This window comes from Athene noctua, chromosome 25 (genome assembly GCF_965140245.1).
Source record: "Athene noctua chromosome 25, bAthNoc1.hap1.1, whole genome shotgun sequence".
Classification (NCBI taxonomy): domain Eukaryota; kingdom Metazoa; phylum Chordata; class Aves; order Strigiformes; family Strigidae; genus Athene; species Athene noctua.
The window spans coordinates 1777654-1797578 of record NC_134061.1 but is presented as its reverse complement, the minus strand read 5'-3'; the positions used below and the strand labels follow the sequence as shown (position 1 = coordinate 1797578).

The 19925-nt window shown below is 62.5% G+C and overlaps 3 protein-coding genes and 1 non-coding gene across 5 annotated transcripts; 2 read left to right on the top strand and 2 right to left on the bottom strand.

Annotated features, from left to right (window-relative positions):
* Positions 1 to 3066: 3066 nt before the first annotated feature.
* PCGF2 (polycomb group ring finger 2) lies at positions 3067 to 12105 on the bottom strand. Of its 2 annotated transcripts, none has more exons than XM_074926585.1 (10): positions 11994 to 12105; positions 8467 to 8606; positions 8103 to 8199; positions 6000 to 6055; positions 5365 to 5415; positions 5170 to 5278; positions 4573 to 4621; positions 4288 to 4386; positions 4000 to 4080; positions 3067 to 3582 (listed from the first exon to the last, which is right to left on the bottom strand). In XM_074926585.1, exons 2-10 carry the CDS (start codon positions 8576 to 8578, stop codon positions 3253 to 3255), a joined length of 984 nt encoding a protein of 327 aa, XP_074782686.1. In that variant the 5' UTR covers positions 8579 to 8606; positions 11994 to 12105; the 3' UTR covers positions 3067 to 3252. The 2 variants fall into 2 exon arrangements, with proteins under 2 accessions (XP_074782686.1, XP_074782687.1); XM_074926586.1 differs by having other exon boundaries at positions 4288 to 4383.
* A 264-nt stretch (positions 12106 to 12369) lies between these two features.
* On the bottom strand, positions 12370 to 14991 carry LOC141970497 (uncharacterized). Its single transcript, XM_074927150.1, has 3 exons — positions 14940 to 14991; positions 13353 to 14460; positions 12370 to 13194 (listed from the first exon to the last, which is right to left on the bottom strand). Exons 1-3 carry the CDS (start codon positions 14989 to 14991, stop codon positions 12537 to 12539), a joined length of 1818 nt encoding a protein of 605 aa, XP_074783251.1. The 3' UTR covers positions 12370 to 12536.
* TRNAN-GUU (transfer RNA asparagine (anticodon GUU)) lies at positions 14859 to 14932 on the top strand. Its single transcript has one exon. It is a non-coding gene; the product is annotated as a tRNA-Asn (tRNA).
* A 1987-nt stretch (positions 14992 to 16978) lies between the features above and the next one.
* On the top strand, positions 16979 to 19772 carry PSMB3 (proteasome 20S subunit beta 3). Its single transcript, XM_074926426.1, has 6 exons — positions 16979 to 17086; positions 17502 to 17686; positions 18076 to 18183; positions 18563 to 18740; positions 18981 to 19075; positions 19649 to 19772. Exons 1-6 carry the CDS (start codon positions 17084 to 17086, stop codon positions 19695 to 19697), a joined length of 618 nt encoding a protein of 205 aa, XP_074782527.1. The 5' UTR covers positions 16979 to 17083; the 3' UTR covers positions 19698 to 19772.
* Positions 19773 to 19925: the final 153 nt, after the last annotated feature.

Here is a 19925-nt window from a genome sequence, read left to right as displayed (position 1 = left end):
CACCGGTTGGGGGGGTGCGACCGTGCAAAAGGAGCCGCGGGAAGGCGCGGGGGGGGGGCTGCCAGGATCCGTGCGAGGGGGAACCTTTCTGCAACGAGCAACCGAGCTCCCGCCGAGCCCGGTCCGCCCGGTCCTTCCGGCGGGGCCGGGGGTGGAGCCGCTCCCGGGGCCGGTGACCGGGCCATGGTGCCGCGGAGACCGGCGGCGCTTGTGACACTGATGAGCGCCGCAGCGGGCGGAGCGCGGGGTTTGGGGGGGTATCTCCGCCGGTGTCGGGATCCTCCGGGGGGTTTGTACATCCCTTCGCTTTTTTCCACCCCCCAGGTGCGACGGTGCTCGGCCCCTTCCCCGCCGCCGGTGGCCGCCGCCGCGGAGCCGTTCCCGGTGGAGCTGAAGGCCGGGAAGAAATACGCGTGGTGCGCCTGCGGGCACAGCAAGAGCCAGGTCGGGCTGGGGGGAGCCCCCCCCCGCGTCGGGATGCGGATGGGGCCGGGGCAGGACCCACGGGGAGGGCTTTGGGGCGAGGGGGTGCTATTGCTCCCCCCCCCGGGTGTCCCCGCAGCCCCCCAATTCCCGGAGGATGCGCCGCGCCACCGGGGGGGGAAAGCGGGGGGGTGGTCCCCCAGTTTCATGCCCAGCGCAGCCCCTGAGCCAGCCAAACACTTCCCCCGCCCCCCCAAATCCCCTTTACCTGCTCCCCGTTTGCTTTCCAGCCCTTCTGCGACGGCGCCCACAAACGAGCGGCCCCGGGGGTCTCCCCGCTGCGCTTCACCCCCGAGGAGGACAAGATGGTCTGGCTCTGTGGGTGCAAGCGCACCCGCACCCCCCCCTACTGCGACGGCACCCACAAAGAGAGCACCCAGCCCTGACAGGGCTGCACCCCGCGGGGATGGGGGGTCACGGCGCCCCCGGGAGCTGGGGACCACCAGGATGCTCATCCCACTCAGGTATGGGGGGGGAATAGGGAGATGCTCTTAATTACCAACTTAATTACCGAGCCCAGCTGCCGCCAACCAGCCTCACCCCAGCGTTCTGTCCCCCCCTCCCCAGGGATCCTGCCAGGGATAACGGAGGTTCAGCAGTGGCTGCGGCGGGGGGGGGGAAAAAAAAAAAAAAAAAAAAATCCGCTGGATCCTGGGACTTTGCGGAGTGGATTTGGTGCTCCCCGAGCGGCCCAGCGGGACCCGGGTGGCTGCAGCTCCACGGGCAGGCGAAGGGGAGGACGGTCTGCAGCATTTATTACATTTACAAAGCTGTATAGTTATACAAATGTTTAACCAGTAACAATATATGAATATCAGAATATATTACAAGACATTAAAACGTCGTACAGGATGCAAACATACAGAGCAATTTGGTTTGTACCATAGAGGAAAAAAACAGAAAACAAAAACAACACCCCCCCCCCCCACCCGCCACCCCCCCGCCCCCCCCAAGAGCCCCACACAAACCCCAGACCGAGGCACTTCAGCTGCCTCCCTCAGTCCATTTGGGCCTATTTACAAGGAGAAAAGGGGTGTCAAAGTCGAGACAAATGGAGCCCCCCCCAACACGCTTCCAGCCCCTCGTCCAGCCCCAGCCTGGGGATGGGGAAGAGAGAAATAAAAGAAACCCCGTGGGGTGTCCCCCCCTCCCCGGGCAGCAGAGCCCGGGCTGTGCTATAGCAAAGGTGCCGCTGTCGAGTCCGCGCTGGGGGTGCAGTACTTCAAAAAAAAAAAAATTAAAAAAAAAAAAATTAGAAATACAATAACAACATCCCATGTTTCCTGACCTTTGGAGTCGGGCTGTTCATACAATTCCCGTGCCGCTTTCCTTTGGTTCTCACCGTGCCGTCGTGGGCAGCCTGGGTGGGGGGGTCCTGTCCGGGCGCTGCAGGCACTTGCTTTTTGCTTTTTTTTTTTTTTTTTTTGTTCCATTTTTCCCCCTTCCCAGTAAGGGCGGGAGAGAAACCCCTGGGGTCTGCGCTCCCTGGGGCTCGTGTGCTTTTTTTTTTTTTTTTTTTTTTTGTGTCAATGTAGAAAGTTGGTCCCTTCCCCGGAGCAGCCGGTACCGCTCCGCTCCCGCCCCAAACTCGGCAGCACCTTCCCGCGCTCGCCCCTCACCTCCTGGCTAAAGGCACTGTAGTCTTATTTTTTTTTTTTTATTTTCTTTTTTAAAAAACCCAATGTGGGGACAGGAGAAGGTAGGAAGGACGGGGCGGGAACACAAATAAACATTCTGAAATGCGGCGCTGAAGCCGTGGAGGTGAGTGGGGAGCCAGCGATGTGCGGGTCCTGTGCCCCCCCGCCCAGCTCGGGCAGGGCAGTGGCATTTGCAGCCTCTGGGTCCCCCCCAGACTCACCCCCAACGGTTTAGATGCCCCCAGCCAAAATTTCCTGGTGGTGCCCAGAGCTGTGGGCACCCAGCGCTGCCGGGAAAGGAGAAACCAACGTTCAGGGGGGGCTTGTGCTCCCACCCCGGTTCGGCCCTTCACTGCCAAGGTGCAAGCCTAATTTTTTTAAGCTGAAAAAAAAAACCCCAAAAACCTACTTACTGTGCATAAAGGGAAGCGTCTGTGTGAGGCTTTGCTAGATCAGAGCCTGAAACACCGTCCAGAGACCACACAGAGAAAGCAAAAAAGAAACAGAAACGTGCACAGCAAGGAAAAAACGGGGAGGGGGGGGCAACGCTGGCAAGTGATGCTCGATGCCACCAACCAGACCACTGGGCCCAGCCGGCCACAGGCATCACGTTATCAAACCTGGTGCCCCAAAACCCCCCAAATAAACACAAAAAAGCAAAAAAAACACCATAAGGCATGGTGGGGGTGGCGGGGGGGGGGGCAGTTTTTGGCTTCTGTGCTTGGCCCTTACCTGTGCTTGGCCCTTACCTGTGCAGCCGGGAGTCCCCGCTCACGGCCCCGTCTCGCTCCCGGCGGGCGTGAGGGGAGAGGGATGGGGAGGAGAGTGAAAAGCGTTAAGAGAAAACGAGCAAGGAAGGTGGCAGCGCCTGCGTGGCTCCCAGCTCCGGCATGCAGCTTACATAAGTTAAAAGAAAATTTTTGGAAAAAAAAAAAAAAAAAAATCATTTAAAAATATCCAGCCACATTTATGTGTCTTATTTGCATTTTAAATTAATCTGGTCAATCGATAGAAAATAAGTATGTATAATTTTTTTTTTTTCTCCCTATGTACACATATATATTTATATATGTATATATATAATATATAGAGATATATAAAACCCAGCCAGGAGTCCCCGTCCCGCCGTGGCTTAGGTCAAGGCGGAGGCGGCGCTGCCGTTGACCGTCGTCTTGCGGCCGCGGGCGGCGGCGGGCGGCCCGGGGAGGCAGTTCGAGGCGCCGTTGAGCGCGGTGGCGGGGCCGCTGCCGGCCGTGGAGCTGGGCGAGCCGTGGGACGGGGTGCCGGGGCTGGGCAGGGACGAGGAGGTGGCGGGCAGCGTGGCGGGGCTGTGGGCTTTGTCGCTGACGGATTCGCACTCGGAGGCGCCGCTGGTGTTGGTGCCCTCGGAGGGGGCCGCCTGGGACAGCTTGAGGCGCTTGCAGGCGGGCTGGACGCGGTATTTCAGTGGCAGGGGCCCGTTCTGCAAGCGGGAGAGGGGCAGGAGCATGGCACCGGGGGCACCCCGCAGCACCCCCGCGCCACCAGCCCTCCCACCCAGGGAGAGGAAAGCACGTGCGGGCCCCCCACGCCCCCCGGCCTCCTCAAAATCACACCTGGAGCGAAGTGGGATTTTAGTACGGACGGCGAGTCTGGGGTTTTAATTTTTTGCAGCGCTCAAAATTTTGAAGCTCTCCGGGTTTTTTGAGCTTTTCAATTCATTTCTTCCAATTCTTAAATTTTTCAGTTTCTAAGCTCTTTGCTTTTTTTTTTTTTTTTTTCTTTTTTCAGTTTTTAAGCTTTTTAATGCCCTTAGCCTTCCCTAAAGGATGGTTTTCCTGAGTTTTTCTCCCAGGCAAGCGCCCGTGCCCACGGCGGGGAAGGTGGCAGCTCCGCTTACCCTCCTCCAGGGATAGATGTAGGCGATGTCCATCAGGGTGTAATACTCCTTCAGGGGCTCGTCTTCATAAAGAACCTCCACCTGGCACAGGGGACAGCGTCACCCCCCCGGGCATGGGGGCAGAGGCACCGCCAGCCCCCCCCTCACCCCTCACGGGGCCTCGGGGCTTCGCACGGCGGGTTTGCAGCGGGGGGACGCAACACGGGACGGCCCAAATGGCATCATCGCCCCCCCGCCCCGAGCCCAGCCGGGCAGGGGGTGCTCCCCACGCCCCAGGCACACGCTCACCTTGTACTTGCTGGGAACGTCCATCTTGTTGCGGAGGAACTTGGCCAGGTGCATGACGGTCATGGCGGCGGGACAGCGCAGGAACCGGACCCCGTTCTTCTGGGGACGCAGCGGGAGGGGGCCGGGGGGAGAGGCGTTGCTGAGAGTCCGCCGTGCAATTAATGGGCAGTTCCCACCTCCTTCAGCAGACGGTTTGGGGGGGCCCTCCTGTCCCCCCACACACCCCAGGAGCCCGGGAGGCAGCTGGACACGGAGCTCTCCGTGCCGTGGTCCCACCGCACTCACCTTCTCCTTCTCCAGGTCCCCGTTCTCCACGGTCCCTTTCTTCTCCTCTCTGGGAGGGGGAGGAAAGCAAACACAGGGCAAACTTTATGGAGGAATAAAAAGGCGGCGAGAAAAAAATAACCCACCAGAAGGGCCATCCGTGGAGAGGCTGGGAGGGGAACACCCAGGGACCTTCAGCTTGGCCACCCCTGGCCACGTACACGCCCAAGTTGCTGCATTTCCAACCCAGCGCTGCCGCCCTCCCCACGTCCCTCTGAACCGCTGCTCCGGGTGCCGGTGACATCCTTGGAGGCCGTCACCAGCCCCAGGGACGTGGCAGCCTTTGGGCTCTGCTGCCTGGGAAGGAGCCTTCCCCTGCCGGCCCGGGGAGCGGCGAGGAGGGACCCCGCTGCCAGAGCAAGCACCCGCAGAGGGTGCAGGATGGGGGACCAGGGCAGGTGGGGTTTGGGTGCTTCTCTGCCCATTCCAGCACCCCGAGATACGCGGAGCCCCGAGGTGGGGCTGTGTCAGCTGCCACCGACCTCACATCTCAGCTCCGTTCCCGGAGTGAGGAGAAGATGAGAATTTATTCACAGCCCCCACCCCAGAAAATGGTACCTTGACCCTTCATAAAACTCTATGGACAGGCTGACGATCTCGTCGTCTGTCAGGTTCCCTTTGTCCTGCTCGGAGACTTCCCCACGATCTTCGTTGGATCCGTTTGGAACTGTGGGAGCAGAGGGAGGGAGAGGCTGAGCCGCTGTGGGGGGGCACGGCCGGGGCGGGGGGGGGGTCCCCAAGGCTGACACTCACCCTCTGCCAGGGGGTAGGCTGCGTAGAAGTCGCGCCGCCTCTTCATCTCATCTGCGGGAGAAGGGAGGAGGAAGGTGAGGGGGGAAAAAAATCATCCCAAGGGGGAGACGGGTGCAAAGAGGGGAGCAAGAGGAAGCCCCAGGTTGCCGGGCGCCTGCTCCCCGCCAGCAGCTCCAGCACGAGCTGCCTGGTGCGGTCGGAGCCGCCGGAGAGCAGTTGCTTTAGCAAGAGCAATCGAATCGTACCAGCAAAACCCCCGGAGCGGCTGCAAATCCGCTGCTGGGAGAATGCCTTTACGGTGGCTCGACTGTCCTCAGGCTTTCCACACCTGCAGACCCCCACACTTTTTCCCCCGAGGACGGGCAGGCTCTTGGGAGAGCAAATCCGCGGCTCCTGCTCCCAGCTTTGCTTTTCGTGGTGCCCCCCAGCAGCAGCCCCCGGGGTGCCAGAGCCTGGGATGGGCAGTACCCAGACTCCCTGCCCGGTCACACCAAGCATTTCCCTGCTGCCCCCCGTTAGACGGGCAGGGGCGGGCGTGGGCAGCACGAAATCCAAGGCACCAGTTTCACTGGTGGGTGAGAGCGAGTTCCAAACAACCCCAAACCCCCAGAGTTATCACTCGTCCATGGCTGTACCTTTGAAAAGCCCCGGGACCAGTTTGTACACGATGTCCTGTAGGGTTTTGTCCGACCTGGGAGGGGAAAAGCAATAGGAAAAGAGAGAGAAATCAGCTGGATTGGGGAGCAGCTTGCTTCCCCGGGCTGCTGAAAGCTGTCCTGCACCGGGTGGCCCCAGCCAGCGCGAACACTGCTTCCCCCCATCTCCCTCCCAGGGAACCCCCAGCACAAAGCCCCGGCTCCCCGTCCCGTGACGATGCCACAACCCTGTCCCGCAGGCAGACGCGTCCACCCTCACGCTCACCGCAAAGGGTTAACTCTGGGGAAAGAAAGAAAACCATTTCAAAAATCCTTGTAATTGCTCGGGATGATGACAGCAGGGTTTTGGGGCCAGGTTCCCTTTCAGTAGTCAAAACGATTACAAAAACACCCTGAGAACTTAAAAAAAAAAATTAATCTAAGATCAGCAAATGTTTCTGCAAGTTTTAATTTTATTTCAGGACTGGGCTGCAGTTCAGGGCTCAGGCTTTGACTTCCCTCTGCTGTGCGGATGGTGGGACAGTGCCCACAGACAGGCTGTTGCCCCAGAAAGCCAAGTGGGCTCCCTAAAACGTGAACAAGTCGAGGTCGGATCTTCTAAAGCGCTCGAGGAACTGGGGAAGCTCAAGTCCCATCCTCAGCCCAGAGCTGGGAATGGGATTTTGCTGGGAGGGCATCTGGCACAATTTAAAACCAGCAGCTCGGCCGAATGAAAAAAAAAAAAAAAAATAAAATCTCAAAACCAAAGCAAGAGCAGTGGGACTGGTGAAAAGTAAATTATATCTGCAATTATTTCCATTTTAATAATAAGGCCTTTATTTTAAAGAAAAACAAATGACCGTACCCTGTATTATTTTTAGCCCAGCCATGTCTTTCATCCCTAATTCCTTGGTGATGTCACTCTGGTTCACGAGGCCCCGCTGTGATTTTATTTATAATACATACCCAGAGAATTTGCTTTATAATTTACAGCAAGCTAATGAAAAAGCAACCTCAGCCGCTTGATTGGCAGCTTAATTACCAGCCGGTCCCTGCTCTTGCATGAGTCAACCCCGTTCAGGCCAGCACGGTGGCGCTGGGTGGGGGCCGGGGTGCCACGGGGCAGGGGGGGGACACGCAAAGGGGGAGGCGAATCCCTCGTGGACGCGGGGAGTTTTCTGCAGCACCACATCCGGATCAGGCCCCTGAGAGCCCCGCGGCAGCACCTCTGCCCACCCCCGGTGCCCCCCGTTCCCCCCCACTCCCGGCAGCGGTGCCCGGCTGCGGCGCAGGCGGCTGCGTATCCCGTCTCCGCACGCAGGCAGGGGTGTTTCGGTGAGGGAGCCGTGGGAGCCGGAGTGTAAATATTTCATAGTGAACCAGAAAAAAAAAAAAAAAAAGGCAGGGAAAAAAAAAAAGGCGGAAAAAAAGTGTTACTACAGAAACAGATTTACATGGAAGAAGCTAAAAAAAAAAAAAAAAAGGATAAAAAAAAAAAAAGCCGGGTGATGTATTGCAGCCTTTCATGGTTTCTATGCCAACCACCTGCAGAGCCAATTCCACAACTGACGGGACGTGTCTGGCTTTCCCCAGCCAGACGCGGGGCCGGGGCAGAGCCACTGTCACCGCGGCCAGGCAGCCTCACACCTGCGCCGCTGCCACCCCGGTGTCCCCCAGGGACACGGCACCGTCCCCACGGGGGGATGTTCAAGTTCAAGTGTGCCCGGTGGGACCGTGGGGAGGGACGGAGGGACGGCTGCGGGCTGGGATGCGCAGGGAAGGGCGCAGGGTGCCACTGGGATGTCCCCAAGCGTTGTCCCCTCCGTGGTGGCGTTGCCCACTGTCCCCACGCCCCGTCCACCCAGGGAGCGCCCCAAAGCCCCACCGCTGGGGGCGGGGGGGGTGTGTCGGGAGCAGAGAGATGCTGCAGGAGATGCGACTGCCCCTCGCTCAGCGGCACCATCCTGCAGATCCCAGCTCCCCATCCCGGGGTGCTCGGGGCTGCACCCCAGAGCGGGGGCACAGGCTGCACCGAGGGGGACCCAGGGCCCAGGGTGCGGTGCCACGCGGGGGTACAGCACACGGGGACCCCCCGAAGCTCACCTGATGCTGAGGAGGGGTCTGGTTTTGTGCACTTGGACATCACACATGGGGCAATACTTGTTTGTCTCCAGGTAGCGAACGATGCAGGTTTTGCAGACTGCGGGGAGAGACTCGGCGTGAGCAGACGGACAGACGGACAGACGAGGGGGCAGAGCCCCTGTGCCAGCCCAGTGAAGCACCCACACCCCTGCACCAGCTCGGGGTGCCCCACTCCGGCCCCATCCATGACCCTGTGCCGCAGCAGGGGCGGGTTTGGGCATGCGGGAGGGTCTCGGTGCGGCACAGCCACCCCTGCCGGGGCTGGGGACACCCCTCCCGGGGTTGGGGGCACCCCTGGGTGCAGCAGGGGGCCCGGGACACTCACAGGAGTGCAGACACTCCACGATGGTGGTGGCGTCTATGAAGTAGCCGCCGCACAAGGCGCACATCAGGTGGGGGTTGAGCTCGGTGATCTTTATCCTGGTGGTCCTGTGCATTTTGGAGCAGCGCTGCGGCGGGTCCTCCCTGCAGGGAAACACCCCCGGACCCCCCCTTAACGGCCGCTTCGTGCGAGGACGGGACCTGCAGGACCCCCTTCGCCCCTTGAACAAATCCAGAGCAGGGTGGGGGTGTCTGGTGCTTCCCCCAACAGGCCGCACGGGGCCTCAGGAGCACTGGGGCTGCCCTGGGGGTGCACAGGCAGCGCCCACACCCCTCCCCGTACAGCCCTGGGTGCTGCCCAGCTCCCTCTGCCTCAATCTGCATCTTCCTGGGGGTCCCCAGGTGGGTCCCCGCCATCCTGAGACACCTCCGAGAGGGGAGAAATCACCCCCTTTCGCACACACACACACACACACACACAAGGTGTATTTTTGTTTTGTTCGATGGAAAAAGCATTTTCAGCCACCACCTCACGGTTTCTATAGAAACTCCCAAGTCCGGTGCTGGCCACTCGCCCGCGGCCAGGAGCACCCACAGCACCTGCGGGGCCGGGGGTGCCCGTCGGGGTGTACCTGCCTGGGGGTGCACACGGGGCACAGGCAGCGGCCCCGGCGTGGGGCGCAGACGTGTGTGTGGGGGGGAATCGCCGCCTGCCCGCTCCAGCACTTCCACACTTACAATGGGAGACGGCAGAGCCGGGGCCCGAAATCGCTGCAGTTTTATTGTTTCCATGGCAACCCCGATACTTGGAGAAGAGCCAGAATATTATTACAACCATCCGAGGCGAGAGGGAGAGGGGAGGAGAAACCCTGGGTTTGTGTAAACGAGTGTGGGCGCGATGGCAGAGCCTGGGTGCGCCGACAGCAACACCCGTACGCACCCACACCCCCCCGCGCCCCCAGGGAGACACACACACACACACGTGTGTACACACACACACCCCCCACGTACAGGCGCACAGGCAGAGAACACCCGCACAACCCCCCCACACCCCTGCGGCACAGGCGCTCGCACAGGGTCAGGCGTGGAGCGGTGTCACCGGCCGCCTGACACGAGGCCAAGCGCTTGGCAACCACCCGACAGCCACAACCAGCCAACAGCCGACACAGCCACCGAGGGCACCGCGCGGGCACCGCCGCCGGGCGAGGAGCAGGGTGAACCCCGCGCCCAGGGAGCAAACGGGGGGGCTGTGTATGTGTGAGGGTGTAGGGGGGGTGCGTGAGGGGGTGCAGGATGGGTGTGCGCAGGGCTGGGGGGGTGCGGCGGGGGCTGCAGGTGTCTGTGCACGATGCCGGGGCTGTGCCAGGGACCTGCCCTGGGGAAGCTGCCCCACGGCCCCGCTCGCTCCCTCCTCTCCACCGGGCTCCGCGGGACATCACGGGGACAGGGACACCATGGGGATGGGGTTGGGGACACCACGGAGACGGGAATGGGGACACCATGGGGATGGAGATAGGGACACCATGGTGACAGGGGTGCTGCGGGGATGGGGACACCATGGGGATGGAGATGGGGACACCATGGGGATGGGGACGGGGATGCTGCAGGGATGGGGACAGCACAGGGATGGGGACACCATGGGGACAGGAGGGGGACAGCACAGGGATGGGGTTGGGGACAGCACAGGGATGGGGACACCATGGGGACAGGAGGGGGACAGCACAGGGATGGGGTTGGGGACACCACAGGGATGGGGACACCATGGGGACAGGAGGGGGACAGCACAGGGATGGGGTTGGGGACACCACAGGGATGGGGACACCACAGGGACGGCGACGGGGCTGGAGATGCTGCGGGGACGGGGACACCACAGCACTGGGGACCTCGAGGACACCCCCGTGCTGGAGCAGGAGGGGCCAAGCCGAGCCCCGGGGTCCCCCTGCAGAACGGGGGGGGCAGGGGCACCAGGGTGCTCGGGAAGCCCCAGCCCCCCCCTCAGCTCTCACCCCCCGGGGGGGCCCCCCCGGGGTCCCGGCACTTGCTGCCCCCGGGCAGGTGCCCTCAGTCCTCCGCAGCCCACAGGTGATGGGGGGGGGGGGGGGCACTGCCAGGCACCCCCCGGGCAGGAGAATGCGGGGGATTGGGGAGGGGGGGGCAGGGTCCCCAGCACCGACCCCCGGCTGCATTTTGGGTGGATTTTACCGCTTTTGGTGTTCGCAGCCGCCAATGGCGACCCGGGTCTCCGCGGGAGGGGGGAGCCCGAGCCACCGGCGCAAACCGGTTCTAATAAACCGGGTGATAACAACCGCGATTTCCTGCCGCGGGGGCGAACAAAGCCCCGGACACCCCCCACCTACCCCCCCCTCCAGCCCCGGGTACCGGAGCCGGCGGCAGCACCGGCCCCGCCGGAGCCCTCGGGGCCGCCCCGTCCCGCCAGCGGCTCCCGCCGCCCCGGCCCCGCCGCCGGTTCCCCCGCACCCCCGGCCCCGACTTTCGGGGTCTTTTGTCTCCCTGGGCGGTGGCCCGGCACGGTGCCCCCCCCTCCCCATTCCCAAATCCCCCCGGCCCCCTTCCCCGGGCCAGGCCCGGGTGGGGAAGGACGTTTCAAAGTCACCGGTAACTTGGCCCCGACCGGTTGCCCCCTCCCCGGGGGACCCACCGGCGGCGGCGAGCCCGGGGGGGCCGGGAAATAAACCGGGACGCCCCCCCCCCCCCGGCCCTGCCCGCGCCCTCGCACGGCGACCACGGGTCCCCACGCACCGGGAACGCGACAAAAAGGCGGCGGAGCGTGAACACACACACACCCCCCCTCCGCCTCGACGGGACCCCCCCACCAGCGCGAGTGAACCAGCGGGAAATGGGGGCGGGAGAAACCCCGCGGGGAGGGCACGGACACGCGTGTCCACGCACCCGTGTGCGCACAAGGACACCCCCAAACCCACCCCCCCCCCCCCCCGTCGTCGTCCCCGCGGCGGGACGTGTCCGCGCGGTGCGTGACACCCGCCTGACACGGACACGCGTGACCCCGCGCTGTGCCCCGGGGGTGTCCCGTCCCCCCCCCCGGCCACACACACACACACACACGGCGATTTGGGGCCGGGGGTGGGGCAGCCCCCCGGTGCCCCCCGCAACCCTTTGTGCTCCGGGACCGGCTGACAGCCCCCCCCCCCCCCCCCCCCCCCCCGCTACCCCGGGGCTCGGGGGGGCGCTCCCGCCGCGGCCCCCCCCGGCTGTACCGCACTGCCCCGCGCCACACCGGGCCCGGCGGGGGGGGGGGGGGGGGCGGCGGGACCGGGGGCTGTCAGGGCTCCGTAGCCCCTCGCCGGTCCCCGCCGTGCACGGGAGGGGGGTGATCACAGCTCCCCCCCCCTCCCGGGGCAGCAGCGGGGCCGCGGCACAAAGCGGGGGGAGGCGGCGGCCATCGGCCATCTTGAACGCGGAGAGAAAAGGGCGCGGGGGGGGGGGGGGGGGGGGGCCCGGCGGCGGAGCCCGGCGGCGGCGGGGGGGGGGGGCCCGGGGCCGCGTCCCTACCTGGTGGCGGCGGCAGCGGCGGCCCCGCGGCCGCCCCTCCGCTCCCGCCGCTCGGTGCGGCTCGGCTCGGCGCGGCGGCGGCGCTGCGGCCGGGGCCCTTTTTTTTTTTTTTTCGCTCGGTTTTTTTTTTTTTTTTTCCCCCCTTCTTTTTTTTTTTTTTCCCTCCTTCCTCCTCCTTTTTTTTTTTTTTTTAATTTTTTTTTCCTCCTTTTTTTTTTATTTTTTTCCCTCCTCCAGCCGCCGCCAGGCCCCGCCCCGCCTCACGTGACCTCATTCCTTTGGGGTGTTGCGGAGGAGGGGAGTGAGGGGCCGAGATTGGGGCTCCCCCCGCCCCGCCCCACCGGGGACCGGCCCCCTCCCTACCCCCCCTTCGGCGGACACCGCTCCACCGGTGCCCGCGGAGGGTCCCTCTGCTGCCTCCCCCCCCACACCGCGCCCCCCTCGTTGTGCTCAGGGAGGAAGGGAGAGCGCCCCTAAAAGCCGCTGGAATGGACCCAAAATCCGAGCCGGGGCGGCGGTGCCCGGCGGCAGCTCCGCTCCCCGCTAACGGGTCCCCGTGGTCCCCCGGTCACGGCGGGTTGGTGCCCCGGGACATCCTCCCCCCGGACCCCCCCGACCAGAGCTGGGGCCATTTTGGGCCCCAAATGGGGGGAACTTCCCACCCGGGAGGCGACGGGGGGGGATCCCGGACCCCGCGGGACCTGCCCCGGGCCCCTCGGGCGGGGATTCGGTGCCCGCGGGAGCCGCGGCGGGAGGGGAAAGCGAAAGGAAGGGAAAAATAAGGGAAGAAAAATGGAAATGGAGAAAGAAATTGAAAAGGAGGGAAAAAAATGGGGGAAAAAAAAAAAAGGTAGGAGGAAAGGAAAGGACGGGGGCAAAGGGACGGAGAGGGGGGGAAAAAGGAAAAAGCGGGAAAGAAATAAAAGAGGGAAAAAAGGGGAAGACGCGGAGCGGGCTCGCGGCGCCGCTTTCCCCCGTGGGGCCGGTCCCGCGGCCTGGGGGCTCCGTCACGGGGGTCGGGTGTCCCGATGCCGGTGTCTCCGTGTCGGTGTCTCGGTGCCCGGTGACACTGTCCCGGTGTCCCAAGGCCGGTGTCGGTGTCCCAGTGTGCCGGTGCCTGTGCCCGATGCCGGCGTCCCGGTGTCCGGTGCCGGCGTCCCGGTGTCGGTGCCCAGACTCTCGGTCCCGATGTCCTGGTGCCCTGTGCCGGTACCGATGTCCCGGTACTCAGTGCCGGTACCGGTGTCGATGTCCTGGTCCCGGTGTCCGGGTGCCGGTACTCGGTGTCCCAGTGACAGTGTCCTGGTGTTCGGTGTTCCGGTATCCCCGTCCCGCTGCCCCGGTTCCCGGTGTCGGTACCTGTGTCCAGATGCTGGTGCCCGGTCCCCGGTGTCCCGGAGCCTGGTGTTCCGATGCCGGTGTCCCGGCGTCCCGATATCCTGGTTCCGGTGCCTGGTCCCCGTGTCCTGGTGCCACAGTGCCGGTGTCCCCGTGTCCCGGTGTCCCAGTGTCCTGGTGTCACGGTGCCGGTGTCCTGGTGCCCCAGTGCCGGTGTCCCGGTGTTCCAGTGCCAGTGTCCTGGTGCTCGGTGTCCCGGTGTCCCGGTCCCGGTGTGCCAGTGCTCGGTGTCCCAGTCCCGGTGTCTTGGTGTCTCGGTGTCCCGGTATCCCGATCTTGGTGTCCGGTCCCGGTGTCTCGGTGTCCCAGTGCCCGATGTCCCAGTGTCCCTGTCCCGGTGTCTTCGTCCCCGTCCCTATCCCGGTGTCCCCGTCCCGGTATCCCTGTCCCCGTCCCGGTGTCCCCGTCCCAGTCCCGGTGTCCCTGTCCCGGTGTCCCCTGTCCCGGTGTCCCTGTCCCGGTGTCCCAGTCCCGGTGTCCCTGTCCCGGTGTCCCTGTCCCTGTGTCCCCAGTCCCGGTGTCCCAGTCCCGGTGTCCCTGTCCCGGTGTCCCTGTCCCTGTGCCCCCAGTCCCGGTGTCCCAGTCCCGGTGTCCCCAGTCCCGGTGTCCCAGTCCCGGTGTCCCTGTCCCGGTGTCCCTGTCCCTGTGTCCCCAGTCCCGGTGTCCCAGTCCCGGTGTCCCCAGTCCCGGTGTCCCAGTCCCGGTGTCCCTGTCCCGGTGTCCCTGTCCCTGTGTCCCCAGTCCCGGTGTCCCCAGTCCCGGTGTCCCTGTCCCTGTGTCCCCAGTCCCGGTGTCCCAGTCCCGGTGTCCCTGTCCCGGTGTCCCCAGTCCCGGTGTCCCTGTCCCGGTGTCCCAGTCCCGGTGTCCCCTGTCCCGGTGTCCCTGTCCCGGTGTCCCTGTCCCGGTGTCCCCAGTCCCGGTGTCCCAGTCCCGGTGTCCCCAGTCCCGGTGTCCCTGTCCCGGTGTCCCTGTCCCGATGTCCCTGTCCCGGTGTCCCCAGTCCCGGTGTCCGTGTCCCGGTGTCCCTGTCCCTGTGTCCCCAGTCCCGGTGTCCCCTGTCCCGATGTCCCTGTCCCGGTGTCCCCAGTCCCGGTGTCCCCAGTCCCGGTGTCCCTGTCCCGGTGTCCCTGTCCCTGTGTCCCCAGTCCCGGTGTCCCCAGTCCCGGTGTCCCAGTCCCGGTGTCCCTGTCCCTGTGTCCCCAGTCCCGGTGTCCCAGTCCCGGTGTCCCCAGTCCCGGTGTCCCAGTCCCGGTGTCCCTGTCCCGGTGTCCCCAGTCCCGGTGTCCCTGTCCCGGTGTCCCAGTCCCGGTGTCCCTGTCCCGGTGTCCCCAGTCCCGGTGTCCCAGTCCCGGTGTCCCCTGTCCCGGTGTCCCCTGTCCCGGTGTCCCCTGTCCCGATGTCCCTGTCCCCCGTCCCCGCGGTCGCTCCGGGCTGAGGGCGGCGGCCGCGGCAGAGCCTCCCAGCGCGGTCTCTGTGGCGCAATCGGTTAGCGCGTTCGGCTGTTAACCGAAAGGTTGGTGGTTCGAGCCCACCCAGGGACGCTCTCACCTGTTTTCTTTTTCTTTTTTTCCCCCAGGGGCGGGCAGGGTGGTTTTTTCATTGTGCAAAAAGCTGCGCAGGGCCTTGGTGGGGCTTTCCTCGCTCCCTCGGGGTGATCCTCGCCCTCAGGACCGGGCTGGGCCGGACGGGGGGAAGGTGCGAAGGGGCAGGATGTGGCCCCGGTGCTCCCCGTGGGCTCAGGGACGGGGGGGGGACCCGGGGGGACCCACCCCCTGGGGTGAACAGAACCATTTCTCTGCCCAGCCTGCGGTCCCTCTGCCCCGCGGTTTCTCCCATAAACAAAAGGACACGTCGGGACGTTAAAAACAGAGCGGAGACTTGAAAGCCTGTTTCCACCCAGAGTCCATATTTTGCCTTAAAAATAAGCTGAAAAGAGTCCAAAATCCGCATGGCTGAAGTTTCTCTCTCTTACAAAATTCTTGTAAAATCTATTTATGTTCCCCGCTTGCCCTGATTTTATTTTCGCAGCAGAAATAATGAATTTAATGTTTTAATGCAGGGCCTAAAGCCGTGCCAGGAAGATCCCCCGTTGTTTCAAAAGCTCAGACCCACAAAATGCTCCCACGGTGGAGCCCAGCGGTGCCGGGGCTGGGGAAGCACCCGGGGGGGTGTCTCTGGCCCAGGGAGAGAGGGATTGCTGGTGCCTTCCCCCTCCGAGAGCACGAGCCCAAGGGGCGAGCAAAAAACGAAGCGGTGTCCAGCGGGGTCACAGGGACAGCCCCGAGCCGCGGAGGAACCCACTTCTCCAGCTTCATCCCTGCGAGAAACTTTTTACAATGGAAAACACTTTAAAAATACAACTGCCACGGGCCGGGCGGTGCCTCGGGGGGCTCGGGGTGGATGAACAGCCCCTGCGCAGGCCGGAGGTTTTCATTGAAACCAGGCGGGCTGCTCTGTTGTGCATCTGAGAGCGTTTCCCAACACATGGATCTCTTTCCCTTTGGCACAACATCACTCCCCTAAAGTAAACATTTAATCCTGTCTCCTCCAGGAGAGTGAAGATGGGGGAAGAAATCTAACGCTCCGCAGAGCGCAAATCCCCCTTTCAGTGGCTCTCTGAATAGAAAAGCCCCTCAGAGCCACTCGCCAGGCCCCTTCCCCTCCCTGGGATGTGCCACGGCTCGCTGCTTTAGAGAGTGACTTTCCAGAGCGACTTTACTGCGCCTGCACTTTTTCCAAAGAGATTTTTCTTCCCCTCAGGGCAGCCCCCGCTAGTCCCTGGCCCCACAGGATGAGTTTAGGGTTCTGTCCCTGGGTCCCAGACATGCAAAAGCAGACAGGGGGGGGCGCAAGGCCTGACACACCCCCGGGCTCTACCTGGCGGAGCGGTGCGGGATGGCTTTCTGCTTAAATTCAGCCAGGTTTGGCCAACTTTTCCTGGTGCCTGATAGAAGGTGCCAGACCTGCACATCCCTCCAGCTGTGCCATGTCCCCGTGGGCACATCCAGCTGTGTCACAACCCCCGTCTCCACATCCAGCTGCACACCCCGATGGATCCAGCTGTGCCCTGTCCCCGTGGGCACATCCAGCTGTGTCACAACCCCTGTCTCCACATCCAGCTGCGCACCCCGATGGATCCAGCTGTGCCATGTCCCCGTGGGCACATCCAGCTGTGCCACACCCCCGCCTGCACATCCAGCTGCAGATTCCGATGGATCCAGCTGTGCCCTGTCCCCGTGGCCACATCCAGCTGTGCCACCCCCCCCGCCTGCACATCCAGCTGCAGATTCCGATGGATCCAGCTGTGCCATGTCTCCACGGCCACATCCAGCTGTGCCACGCCCCTGCCCGCACATCCAGCTGCGCACCCCGACGGATCCAGCTGTGCGAGCCCCCCCTCCAGCTGCGCCGCGCCCCGCCCCGCCCCGCCCCGCCCCGCCCCGCCCCGCGCAGTCCGCCGCCGTCCCGGCATGCCCCGCTCACTATGACTCTTCATTTTTCTCCCCCTCCCTCGCAGCCGTCGCAACCAATCAGCTCCGCCTCTCCGGAGGCCGAACCACCAATAGCGAGCGGCGGTTCGCCGGGAGCCCGCGGCGGCCGCCAATGGGAGGAGGCGGGAGGCGGGAGCAGCGGCGGAGCGGCGAGGCCGGAGCAGGGCAGCGGGGCCGGGCCGTGTCTGTGCAGCCGCCGCCATGGTGAGCGCTGGGACGGGCCGGGGGCGGCCCGGAGGGGTCCCGGGGCAGGAGCTGGGACCGGCAGGATGAGGCCCGGGGGTGCCCGGGGGAGGCGGGCGGGTTGTGGAGGCCTTTCCCGTCCCCGCGGTGCCGTATCCCCCGTGGGCCTTCCCTCAGGCCGGGCCGTGGCGGGAAGCAGCGGCCCTCAGCGACCCGCTGTGGGGTGGCCCCCGACAACGGTAAAATGAAAATCAAAACCGTGAGGGAGAGGGGTGCTGGCTTCCCTCCCGCCGCCCCCCGGCTGGGGACGCAGGGCCAGGGCAGGGCGGAGGGGGTGCCCGAGGGCCAGGGGGTCCCTTCAGCCTCACCAAAGAACAGGCGGGGGAGGCGCCCCCCGAACAGCCCCCGCGGTACCTGCTGTCCTTCTCTTTCCCAGTCTATTATGTCGTATAACGGTGGGGCCGTAATGGCCATGAAGGGGAAGAACTGCGTGGCCATTGCTGCGGACCGGCGGTTTGGGATTCAGGCGCAGATGGTGACCACAGACTTCCAGAAGATTTTCCCTATGGGAGAAAGACTGTATATTGGATTGGCAGGACTGGCCACGGATGTGCAGACGGTGTAAGTGAGACTCCTGCCTGCCTGTTCTCATACTGAGCCTGTAAGAGGCATATTTACAGTAAATACTAAGTGGCAGCTTAAGCTGAGCATAAATGTCTTTGTTTATTTGTGGGGAAGGTAGAATGACTGGGTGCCAGCACTCCTTTTCTTGGTCTCACTTCACAGAGAGGTTTTTTTTAAATAAAATTGCACATGATTTAAGATCATATCACTACTAAGACTTAAATAACTTCAGGTATAAAAGGAGCTGTATCTGGGATCCCCACCTGCCTCAGGCGTGTGTCAGGAGCTGATATCCGTCAACGTGCAGTAGAACAGTTCAGGCCTGGGTGAAAAGGAAAGAAAAAGGAACCTGCTTCTGCTTTAATGCTGATTCTCCTCTCTTGCAGTGCCCAGAGACTGAAGTTCAGGCTGAATCTCTACGAGCTGAAGGAAGGCAGGCAGATCAAACCTCAGACTTTTATGAGCATGGTTTCCAATCTGCTCTATGAGAGACGGTAACTGTCAAACAAGTTGCTGTTTACATGTCAGTGAACGCTGTGGTTGGTGGAGTTGCTCTGATTCTAGAGAGGGGGGAGGTTGAGGAGGGCTCCTGTAAAGACTACTTGTGGTGTGGCAAAGGGAGACTTCAATCTAGTGACAGCGTTCAACTTTTTTGCAAAAGAATATCGAGCGTTGTTAAAATAATCCCGTAGCAGTACAAGTTCTGTTTGCCACGCTAAAACCACTGCAGGATGCTTCGAGGTTGAGCTGAAGGTGTCGTCCCCCCCACCAAAGGCATCCGTGGGGTGTTCCCCTTGGATGGGTGTTTACGTGGGATGTGGAGCTGCTCCGCGGTGGTGGGACTATGGCTCTATGCCACATTGTTCTTCACAGGTTTGGACCTTACTACACAGAACCTGTCATTGCCGGCCTGGACCCCATCACACACGAACCTTTCATCTGCTCTCTGGACCTGATCGGCTGCCCGATGATAACCGATGACTTTGTGGTCAGCGGCACCTGCTCCGAGCAGATGTACGGCATGTGCGAGTCCCTCTGGGAGCCCGACATGGTGAGTGGGGTGGCCAGGTTCAAATCTGTGATTCAGCCTCCTGCTGTTCACCGGAGAACCCGAGATACACGGGTCGGATGAAAAGTTCTGTCCTTTGGTCCTTCCCGACAGAGCTCAGGAGAACAAAGAGGCTTTTAACAGCCCAGAGGAAGAATCTTGACGCATCTTGGGGGTTTTAACCAAAATCTAATGACTCAGCATTCAGTTTTGACACCAACTAAAGTAGCTTCTGTTCCTCAGGAACCCGATCACCTCTTTGAAACCATCTCGCAGGCCATGCTGAACGCCGTGGACAGAGATGCCATATCTGGAATGGGCGTGGTAGTACACATCATGTAAGTGCTGCTCGTGCTGCTCGCTGCCCTACAGAACAGAGGTAGAGTTTAACGAGCTGGGCATTAAGGCCAGTTCAGGCATTGCTTTCCAGGGTATCCCTAATCCTGCTCCCTTCCAGCACTATCCTCAGGAATGTTTTGTCCATTCTAAGAGTTTTATTTCTCACGGCCACTCTGTTGCAGTTCCTGGAACTGCAGGAGTCGTGGGAGACGAATCCTCGTGTTCCTCTTGCTGCACGGGGCTTCCCTGCCTGCGCTCCCATCCCTACTGAGGGCTGTGACTCCTTGCACAGGGGTGGCACTGGCCAAGAGGATGCTCTTTGCCACAGCTGGGCATGACCTTAACTTCAGGGCTCTGCAGCAGTTTATTTGTTTTGTTCGTGGTGCCACTTCCCTGTGGCATCGCCAAGGCTCCCCTGGGGTGGAGCAGCAGAGGGATGGGTTTTACTCTGTTCTAACGGCCACCTTCAAGTTCAGGTGATCCTGCCTGCACTAGCCTGCAGCTTCCTAACGAAAGGACAGTCTATTGGTATTAAACGCGGATTTACTAAGCCTTCTCTCTTTCCCCTCTAGAGAAAAAGACAAGATCACCACCAGGACCCTGAAAGCTCGCATGGACTAGCCCAGCACATCCGCTCGTGTTTCACACCCCGGTCTGCTTGGAACTTTTTTAAATAAAACTCTCTATTGTAACGAACTTTTCCTTGAGTCTGAAAACTAGGAATTAAGTTCTCATCTCTAAAGCTGCCCGGAGGAGCTCGGGTTTTACAGGGGAGCAGAGCTTACCTTTCCCTCTGAGCCTGCACAAACCTCCCTCAGGACCCCCGCGGGCACGAGAGACTGAGCTGCA